Here is an 11252-nt window from a genome sequence, read left to right on the forward strand (position 1 = left end):
GAAGGGAGTGAAGATGGCTGTGATTCGTCAATAAATCAATCTGACAGTAAATAGGCATCTCGCATTATAATATCACCATTTACTTCTTAAAAGTAAAATCTGCTTTGAATGAATAGACATTTTTACATGGGAGCGCAAATTACTCGCCACGTTATGAACAAATTTGCGAAGTCCAAATTCGGCAAAGTAAGGCAGCTTCTATATTCAGAGTCGTAGTTAGTTTCAGAGTATTTAGTTAAGACACTTTTATAAATGTTCATAATTTACTTCCCAGCAACCAACCAGCTTTGTGTTTCGCGTCCAGACGTTTCTCGATGTGATAGTAACAACTGATTCATATTATACGATGTGAATATGCTTAAAATAAAATAATGCTTATATATGGAATGTAATACGACAATTGGGTTTATTCTCTTTTTTCGCATCTATTTTTACCAGTTTTCATAGTACAAGTAAACATTTTGCCGTGTTATTTCGTAAAATGAACCGATGATGCCTCGACCATAGTTCGCACAAGAATGATGACGTCACGTTTTCAAATATCACTTGAGGCCGTACGCGAGCCCAGCCGGCTCAATGGAACCGGTATGGGGAGTGGGGATAATACGCTTTTAATCACTTAGGGCAGGTCTACCTAATATTCATATGTCTATGATTTTGACATATTGAAATCTCTCTTTTAGGTAACTTTGGAACCACGATAGCACTATACCGTTCAATCCAATTTGTTTTGGTTTCTCAATGAGTTCTAAGTGTGATTTGATATCAAATGCTTTGCGGAGATCAATGAAGATTCCAAGACACTTTTCTCCATTATCTAATTTTTGCATTATTGTTGATGTTAATCTAGCAATCGCATCCTGTGTGCTGAGATTGTCCCTAAATCCAAACTGGCTTGGGCTTATTATCTTTTATGTAGTTGTCGAGTTGTTTTTTAACAATTTTTTCATAGATTTTTGCTGTTTGATGGGACGATAGTTAATGTTTTTTTTCATTACCAGATTTAAAAACAGGGGTCACAATAGTCTTCTTATAATAGTTCGGGAATATGCCCTTCTTTAGACTTACATTTATTATATGAGCAATTGGTTTGCTGATTATCTCACGTACAGTTTTTGTCCTAGTCAGAGCTTGCTGATCCTCGTAAACTTATTATAGCTTTTTGACTTCTTAATGAGAGGTGTTTGACCCTTTGGAGACTGCAGCAAGAGAGGTGGGCTTGCAAATCAATGAGAACAAAACTAAAATTATGATGCAAACCAGAACCCCACACCGCAGAATAAAAGATAAAGTGAATTTTAAAAACTCTTATAACTTTGAAGTGGTCGAAGAGTTTGCCTACCTGGGCTCCATCATAACGCAGGACAACGAAGACCCAGTAGAAGTAAGAAAGCGCATCACAGCCGCTAACACTTCGCGTTGCTGCCAGTGTTCAAATCCCGAAACGTCCATAGGAAAACCAAAATAGCCCTGTATAAAACAATTATTAGAACGGTCTTGGCCTATGGATGTGAGGCGGGAACACTGACAGCAAAGTCTGCGGAACGGCTGGACACCTTCGAAAGAAAGGTACTTTGAAGAATCTTAGGAGCGGTGCGAGAGGGAGAGGCATGGAGAATCCGCCACAATAAGGAGCTATATGACATCTACCAAGCTCCCAGACTCTCTACTCATTTACGGCTCCAAAGACTAAGATGGGCCGGACATGTGCACCGAATGCCAAGCACACGTGTACCAAAGAAAGTTCTAACAGGACACCCGGGAGGCAAACGAAAGGCGGGCAGACCTAGGCTGAGATGGGAGGACGATGTCAGGAAAGATGCCAGAGGACTACTCCATGTTGCAGATTGGAAGACGACGGCCGAGGACAGAGGGCGGTGGAGGCTCATGTTAAAGGAGGCCAAGGCTCGAAATGGGCTGTAGCGCCATTGAAGAAGAAGAGCTTCTTTATAAGTTACTGAGGCAAATGTGCAGAAACCTCCTTCAAAAGTTGGGTTTAGCTCTGGTTGTTGAGTTTGTTTTTTGTCTAGGATAATGGATGTTGATAATAAATGTTTCATTATTGTCAGTTAAATTTCTCAATATTATTCTAGAATCTGGGGGAGAATATTGGATGTAGTACATGTTTTATCCGCTTTCTCATAACAGAGCATTAACAATAGAGCTGTCAGCGGCAGGGTCATATTGCTATTGGCAATTTTATTATTTCAGTTTTGTGAAACAACTAATAATGATATAAGAACAGAACTTGCAACTTATAAACATACACCCACAGTAACAACACGACAAAATACAATATTCTACAGCAGCACACATAAGCGTAACTACATTGCCCACTCTCCGATACAACGACTTCACACCATGGGAAATCATTACTTGGGTGATGTTGACATATTCAATACCAACTTGGCAAGTTTTGTGGATCATTTAAAATATTTATTTCAACAATACTCCTAAACACATCATGTAAACCTACAAATAGTTGTAATTTTCTGTTTTTGTTTCTTGTGTTTGTATGACTTGTTGCATAGCTTTTATCAAATGTAATTTTATGTTTCAAAGTATCTGCCAAATTAAAATTATACTACCAACCATGTAAAAGCCCTCTGGGCGTTAAATAAATAAATTAAAGTTAAATTAGAACCTTTACGGATCGTAAAAGTCAACTTTGAAATTTGATGAATGGTTCAAATTCTATGAAAATACTAGTAGTTGGTAAATGTGTTTTGTGTATTAAAAGTTCAATAAATATAATTTTCCTAAGCAGACCGCCATTTCGTTTATTTTTTCTGTCTAACCATTCTATAATCCAAACGCTTGGCGAGCCCAAACAGGTATTGTTTTTCATTGCATAGTTAGGATTATCAAGGCTCTACTTCTACTGTATGGGACTCTTGCATCATATGTAAAGTGTGTTAAGCAAGCTTTTTTATAACTCCTGAAGGTGGTAGTAGAATGGTAGATACTGCATGTGCGTAACCTGCAGAAAAAATAAATATCATTAGTATTTGAAGCTTTTTAAATGAATACTGGACAAGGACGGATTGTTTCGGAGAATTTGAACAATTCATTAAATTTCAACTTTCATTTTTGGGTTCTGTGAAAGTCCTATTCAAATTCTGTTTTTATATCATTATAGGCTAGTTGCTTGACAGAACTGAAATAAAAACAGAACTTGAAAAAATCTTTCACAGAACTTGAAAATGAACGTTGAAATTTGATAAATTGTTCAAATTCTCCGAAACAACCCGTCCTTAAGAATAAGGAAGAATTGTTTCACAAAATTTAAATAATTCATAAAATTTCTAGGTTAAATTTCAAGTTTTGTTATTATTTCAGTTCTGTGAAGCAACTGGCCCATAGTGATATAATAACAGAACTTGAAAATTAATTTTGAAATTTGTTGAATTTTTGAACTTCCGTCCTAAGAGTATCTTTTTAGATATCAAATCATGGATTAATAAAGAGCTAATGGTATTTTTATCCCATTCTGGATTGAGATATCAGCAATGGATAAGTGCTGCGATCTCACCTAGAAAGGCGTTTAATCTCCTTCCTTCAGCCCCCAGACTGACAATACGTCAGAATGGTATATTAAAAGCCTCCAGAAGTTATAAATCATAGTTAGAAAGTTATAAATCATAACTATACAGTCGTAAATCATAACTAGAAACTTATAAATCATATCTAGAAAGTTATAAATCATATCTAGAAAGTTATAAATCATATCTAGAAAGTTATAAATCATATCTAGAAAGTTATAAATCATAGTTATAAAGCATAACTAGAAAGTTTTAAAACAAAATATTACCATCAACAAAGCAGTATCTGGTAGAAGTCCCATCTTGCAGTATCTTCGCCGTTGACAGGAACTGAACTGTACAAAAGAAAAAATAATAATTAGCACTTTTGTAAATGAATGTTTAAAAATTCTTTCGAATGTACGTAGTTGTTCAGACATCCACGGAAGTTAGAAATATCATTGTGAATCATTTTCTTTGGAAAAAGGCTGTCATCAGGTTGTGTTTTTTTTAATAACATAATTTATTAAATTAAATTGGTACTTACAATTTAGGCAAAACAATGGTGGAACTCTCCTTAGCATGTTTCCCGCAGCAAGTTTTCACGTCTGTAAAAAAACAATGATATTACTTTCTTGTAATGCAGGAAAGATAAATAACAGACATTCATTAATTATGTCACAGCTTGACACACAAAACTTTGCAGGCTACCAAAATAGGAACTAATGAACAGACTATTTTTCATCTCCATACATTTTTGTATACATGTAACTGATTGCATAGTTAAGTGTGACGGACTGTAACAGATTACACAAAGGTACAGTGATAAAATTATCCCATTCTGGATTGAGATATCAGCAATGGATAAGTGCTGTGATCTCACCTAGAAAGGCGTTTAATCTTCTTCCTTCAGCCCCCAGACCGACAATACATCAGAATGGTATATTAAAAGCGTCCAAAAGTTATACATACTATAGTTAATAACACAGTTTCAACTAACCATTAATTTAGCAAAATGTTTGTAGTTTGTTGAGCGAATCTCATCCAGTCTAGATTTGTGCTACCTGTGAAAAAATAAAATAAATTAATAAAATTCTGATGCTGCAATAAAAATTAACATCAAGTAATCATAATACAAAACATATTTTATCCCATTCTGGATTGAGATATCAGCAATGGATAAGTGCTGCTATCTCACCTAGAAAGGCGTTTAATCTTCTTCCTTCAGCCCCCAGACTGACAATACGTCAGAATGGTATATTAAAAGCGTCCAAAAGTTGCCAATATTAAAAACAACAAAAAATATTGTAGACTACAAAAGTTGCAAATTTTTCACAAAATTACTTGGCACTAATTGCCAGAAAAAATGCAGAAATATTGCGCGCAGTAAAGTTAAAGCGTTAAAGTCTACACGCACAAGAACTAGCGTGTTTTCTTTTAAAATAGAGGCCAAATGCCATTAATGTATGTAAATGGCTGACAATGGAAATGCAGCACCTTGTTCTATTGATAAAATGTGTGGTATAAATAGTGAAATTTTGTAAGGTAATAAACAGATGTTTTCATGCAATATTGTCAGTTTCTCCACTAATCAACTACATCTCAGAGCTTCAGTTTTTGGCACTTAGTGCCTATTTTTATTTCTTGAATGCTAATAAAGATGGGATAGCTCAACCTAGCGCAATCTAAATTTACAATTTGGTTTGGATCCAATCTTAACTTACAAAACGTAAAAAGATATGTATCCCCGTTGCAAATAAATAAAGTGTTATTGATAAAAAACTATGATTTTGATAGCGCCCTTGAGGTGATTTTGCACAAAAACTGCGCTATAAAAATCATCCAAATATTATTATTATTATGAGAAGTTATTAGTGCCTTACCATGTTTAAAATTGATTGTTGGTGAAGAATAGTCAAGTTCAACAAGCAATGAAGTTTGTGTTTGTTCTTCCGATTCTATAAAAAATAAAAAAAAACAGTTTAGTGTCTCGTAATTTCTCTAAATGCACATAAATAATGTCATGGTAGTTTCAGATTCAAAGGTGTGTTTATCAACACGGGGCTTCTGTGTGGTGCATGGTGTATCATCATTAAACAGACAATTATATCAGGATACATTAAAATTATGATAAACTTACCAATAGTTGGATAAAATTCCCTTTTATGTGGCAATGGTTGGTGAAATTTTTTCTACGAGCATAAAGTGGTCTCTGTAATAATAAGAAAAATAAATTAGTAACATGTTTTTTCAATGTTAAACAAATGTTAAAAAAAGGAAGAAAATTTTCAGATTCAAAGGTATGTTTATCAACACGGGGCTTCTGTGTGGTGCATGGTGTATCATCATGATTCTGCAAGAACAAAGGAGGCAAATTTCAAATATATATTTAGGATACTTACAGATTTTTAAAATTTAAATGCTGTTGAAACAATCAGTGCTCTGACGAGGATAAGTTCAGGATCTGTTATTTTGTATTTTCTGAAATAATAATAAAAACATTATTAGAATTGTTAAACAAAAAATTACATAAAGTTGTATTCAATCTAATCTTCAGACATCCACGGAAGTAAAAACAGTCATAGCTTTATCTCTATAAAACTCAGTTATGTTTTGGTAAACTTTTTTCATCATTTGAGTATTCATTTATTAATTTGTTTTATCAAGTGTAATTAAACTTACGTTTTTGTAGTTGAAATGTAGATCAGGATAGAAGACATTGCAGAAACTATAAAAATAAATTTTAAAAGATTAGTTACGGTTCTTGTAAAAATATGGAAATATATTTAAAAATGACTCGGTTCAGAATTTTTGGATCGATTATTATAATCACTTTTTTTCATTTGATTACACTTTTGAGAGCATCATTTCAATAAAGAATAATTATTTTAACATAAGTAAATGGAACAAACCTTTTGTTCAAGCGGTTTCTCCCAGGTCAATGGCTGAAAAACAACAAGATAATTAAAATCGACACTATTATAATTTATATGAAGAGAAATATTTCTGGTGAGATTAGTGCCTATGACAGACCACGCTATATTCTAGTGGCTTGGCCTATTTCAGCATATCGCGCGCCATTCATTCCCGTCCGTAGTGTATGGTAAGCGATATGCTGAAATAGGCCAAGCGATGATGCATATAGCGTAATGTGACGTCTACGATAAAAGAAATTATATTAATAGATAAAATACTAACATGGTTTACTGTAATTTTTTTGAAGTGTGCTATGTATGAGTGATTTAGAAATGAAACGCAAATTCTGTCAAGAGATATGTTTATTAATAAAAAAAAATAGTAATCAACATATCGCCAATGGAATTGGGCCACCACCGTTGGGGGTACCATCTTATAAAAATACAATGCTGTGACAGCAATGCAATCATTCTCCGCGGTAATCTGTGGTGAGATGTTATTGCGAGAGCGTAGGTTATGTTTAACGCTTTCTGCGCAGCTGCAGGGTGTTGCGGCGGATCCAGGAAGCTCTGCGGGATCCTCCGGTGGTCTGGGAGAATCTTCTGCCCTTGCCGAGTCCTCGGGAAGACTTTCCGGCAGAGGTCAGTCCGCGGAGCTCACGGTGCTTGTGCACGGCCTTCACGATCCAGTTAATCTTGGGGTCGCGACGGATGGCCTGAAATGTTAATTTATTGTCAGTTAACTGTCTCAATATTATTCTAGAATCTGGGGGAGAATATTGGATGTAGTACATGATTTAACCTCCTTCTCATAAACAGCGCATGAAACAGGGCATTAACAATAGAGCTGTCAGCGGCAGGATCATATTGCTATTGGCAAAAATTACATCTCCCCCCCAAGGAATTACCAAGAAAAGAACTATTTAAGGTAATTAATATTTTAAAATGCATCAACTTCAGTAGGTTAAATGGGTTGTTTTCTCAGCAGTACTCAGAGTGGTGCATACCAATCATCATTAGAAAATGCATTATATTTATCAAAGTTCTCTGGAACTCAGGGAATCATATTCTGAAGAGACATTTTTAATGTAAACAAATTCACTTACATTGTGTGAGGGATCGATCAGGATAACTTCGAAGTATTTGTAAGAAGAATCCTGGGCGACCCAGTAAGAGTTCAGCACTCTCAATCCTCCGCAACGCCTGCCAACACGCTCCTGAAACACAAATAGGTTAGGAAACGCCAAATTGGAGGGAAACTTACATCGAGAATAATTATTAAAACTGGGTAGGGTAAATATGTGCATTGAAACAACAAGTTTACAATAAATCCATGCCTCGTCAAGCATGTTTATCATATCATATTTAAGGGACGTTATTATTGCTTTTACACATGTAAATAATATATTAAGAGGATCCAAATGAATGGCTTATGCTTACCTCAGCCATTGACTGCAGTTTACGGGTGGGTTTCAGCTGGTTGACTCCATGGCTCTTGGGCTTTCCGTAGGTCGCTCCCTTGGGCACTGGGCGTTTACGTCCTCCACGGCGAATGCGGATGCGGAAGATTACGTATCCTAAGAGAAAAGTAATTAGAGTGATTCATTTACAAGATATTTAATATTGATCAGACAAGTCACGCAGACTGCGAAATAAGGTAAATAATACCAACCTTGCTTCGCGCGGTATCCTAGCCTGCGGGCTTTGTCTGGACGAGATGGCCTGGGGGCACGGTGCATCCTCGTCAGCTGGCGGTATTGCCACACGCGAATACGTAGCAAGTAACGCAGGACATCGCTCTGCTTCTTGCGGTACAACTCCTGAATATATCTATAGGCTCCCATCGCGACAGACCTAGTAACAAAATCAATCTCAATTCATTGATCAGAAGTCACATCATCGGTCTGTCACGTCGCGGCTGACGCGAGCGACAACCGCGACTGCGCCCGGTTTAAGCACTTCCACCATTTTCCTAAACACAAAAATGATTAATAAATACAACACTACGGCGGCCCATGTGCAACGGAAGTTACTAAATATTTTGACACTTGAGTTTACATGTGCACTTGCTGGCCATATTTAACATTAAAATGGGAGTAAAGGGAAAAATAATCTTAAGTTTATTGAAATGATCCATACAAGAACTAAACTTAAGAAAATAATGTAGATTTGACAGAGGATCACGAATATAAAACTAAATATTTCGAAAAGGCCGAAAACCCGTACCTCCACAACGAAGATTTAACCGGAAAAGAATGGAAAATTTTTTAGAACGCCGTACTACTCCATAGAAAGTGTTAAGTAAACCGTAAACGAGTAGCTAGTACTTACAGTAATACTCACCATACACACTACACAAAACTTGCCAATTTTGTCAATATAGTGTTGAAAAATAAGCTGTATTGAAATTATGTTTGAGACACATTTTAGTTTCAACCAACGAATAGGTGAATATTTAAAATTTTAGCAAGCAATAATTATTGGCCTGAAACACCCACATAGATTGAAAAAAAAATTCAGAGAGAAAAAATAAATGCAACCGACGGGAATCTAACCCGCAGCCTTCCGTTTCGAACAGGTGCACTAGCCACTATGCTACGTCGGCTTATTTTTCAACAGCCAAATAATATGACACTTTTCAATTTATATGTGTGTTTCAGACTGATAATTATTGATTATAATTTTTGCTTTGCGTTTGAAAACCTTGCCTTGTAAACATAAGTTAATCTTTTGAAAAAAAAAAATGTTTTCTTTATTTTTCTCCTTGAAAATATTTTTGAACGCAAAAACAGACCATGTCCTTATGCCCGACTTATTTTATAATTAACGTTCTATGGCTCCTATGCGATGCTCCCAGAGATGTGCAAAATGGGTACCCAAAACCATTTGAAATGCAAAATGGAAATGGGTCAAAACTTTTCCATTTGAAAATGCAAAATGCAAAATGGTTTTTAGAAAAGCATTTCAAACGCAAAATGCAAAATACCTATTTTCAAAATGCATTGAAAATGCAAAATGGTTTCTCAGGTCAAACAATCAAAATAATTATAGAATTTTTAAACAGTTTTGTTATTTAATTATGGACATCAATGTAGAACAAACATATTACACGATGGTAAATCCAAAAACACCACGACCACACATTATGAAACCACAAAAAATTTGCGCGGGACTAATGTTGCCAACGTAAAAACATAGAAACTGCTATCTAACATTTAATATTACAGCGTCATGGCCCCATGTTCAGTATTTTTTGTAATGGTATCACTCAATTGCCAGGGCTCCTACCAGGGAGCAACTTGACAATTTTAAATTATCTCTCATAGCGAGGTTGAGGACCGACTGATATTTGGGGCTTATGAAAAAAAGATGAGTGGAGATAGTAGGAAGAATGTTGCAAAAAAGCATTTGAAATGGAAAATGCATTGAGAAAAGCATTTAAAATGCAAAATGGTTTTTAGAAAAGCATTTAAAATGCAAAATGGAAAATATCCATTTTGCATTTTGCATTTCCATTTGAAATGGATTTATTTGAAATAAAGCAAATCTCTGGATGCTCCTAAATAACAAAACATGTTTCATATAATAATAATTATTATTATTTAATAAATTTGCAACTATAAACATGTAAATAAATTCTAATAACTTGCCTCACTTGGCTAGCCTATGTTGAGGCACTCATTTTAATAGTTAGTTTAAATACTTGTGACTATACCTACACTTATATTATAATATAAGCACTAAATATTTAATTAATGAAATAAATTAAAACACTTTGTTTTTACCACGATAATCTTTATTTTTTTTTAAATCGACATGTTTCGAGAACGATGTTCTCCTCATCAGGACATAAATTGTACTAAAATTCATGATCAAGTATAGAAAAAGGCGTGGGTAGAAATGAAAGTAAGGGGGGGAAGAGAGGTGGAAAGGGGAGTTACTTATTACTTAATAAGAAAAGAATTACTTAGGACGGGTTGTTTCGGAGAATTTGAATAATTCATCAAATTTCAACACTCATTTTCCGGTTCTATGAAATAACTATAAACATGTAAATAAATTCTGATAACTTGCCTCACTTGGCTAGCCTATGTTGAGGCACTCATTTTAATAGTTAGTTTAAATACTTGTGACTATACCTACACTTATATTATAATATAAACACTCAATATTTAATTAATGAAATAAATTATGGGCTAGTTGCTTGACATAACTGAAATAATAGCAGAACTTGAAAAAATCTTTCACAGAACTTGAAAATTAACTTTGAAATTTGAAGAATTGTTCAAATAACATTCACACAAAATGCTTAGGGTATGCCGTCAAAAGGAAGAAAGAGGAAATTTGAGTTTACAAGAACGGAAAGAAACGTAAAAAAATGCTTTATTTATAAAATTGTAATGCAAAATTTCTAAAGCTCTAGAAGAAAATAAAAAAAAAGTTTTGACTTATATGAAGTGTAGAAGACTGCATTTAAAAAATATATCTTTTTCAAAATACAAAAACATTTTCTTAGGTTCAATACGCGAACCGAGCCTCCGACAAAATATACGTATAACAAGTGTGATGCTTTTGCTATTCAAGAAAAAATCCACAATAGAGGCTGAATGCACCATCTGGTTGCTGATCAAATTAAGCATCACACCAATTTGTCAAAGTGTTGTTGATAAACTTATTTTCTGGAACGAGAGTTGCGGCTGTCAAAACCAAAACATGAAGATAGTTTCCTGCCGAAAGTTTACGGTTAATAAAATGGACCATTCACATTTTTTCTGATCTGTCGCTTTGGGAAAGAATATTTTGTATAGAAAAATAT

At 34.7% G+C, this 11252-nt stretch overlaps 1 protein-coding gene and 1 long non-coding RNA gene across 3 annotated transcripts; both read right to left on the reverse strand.

Annotated features, from left to right (window-relative positions):
* Window positions 1-2054: 2054 nt before the first annotated feature.
* On the reverse strand, window positions 2055-6402 carry LOC149418183 (uncharacterized). The gene is made up of 8 exons (XR_016303156.1): window positions 6204-6402; window positions 5924-6002; window positions 5662-5733; window positions 5405-5479; window positions 4522-4585; window positions 4069-4129; window positions 3812-3877; window positions 2055-2980 (listed from the first exon to the last, which is right to left on the reverse strand). It is a non-coding gene; the product is annotated as an uncharacterized LOC149418183 (long non-coding RNA).
* A 379-nt stretch (window positions 6403-6781) lies between these two features.
* RpL15 (ribosomal protein L15) lies at window positions 6782-8751 on the reverse strand. Of its 2 annotated transcripts, none has more exons than XM_089639742.1 (5): window positions 8663-8751; window positions 8109-8290; window positions 7877-8013; window positions 7543-7653; window positions 6782-7152 (listed from the first exon to the last, which is right to left on the reverse strand). In XM_089639742.1, the coding sequence occupies exons 2-5, from the start codon at window positions 8278-8280 to the stop codon at window positions 6958-6960; spliced, it is 615 nt and encodes a 204-aa protein (XP_089495868.1). In that variant the 5' UTR covers window positions 8281-8290; window positions 8663-8751; the 3' UTR covers window positions 6782-6957. The 2 variants fall into 2 exon arrangements, with proteins under 2 accessions (XP_089495868.1, XP_089495869.1); XM_089639743.1 differs by having other exon boundaries at window positions 8109-8408; window positions 8663-8714.
* Window positions 8752-11252: the final 2501 nt, after the last annotated feature.

Source organism: Hesperophylax consimilis, chromosome 14 (genome assembly GCF_061612785.1).
Source record: "Hesperophylax consimilis isolate HC1 chromosome 14, BYU_Hcon_1.0, whole genome shotgun sequence".
Classification (NCBI taxonomy): Eukaryota; Metazoa; Arthropoda; class Insecta; order Trichoptera; family Limnephilidae; genus Hesperophylax; species Hesperophylax consimilis.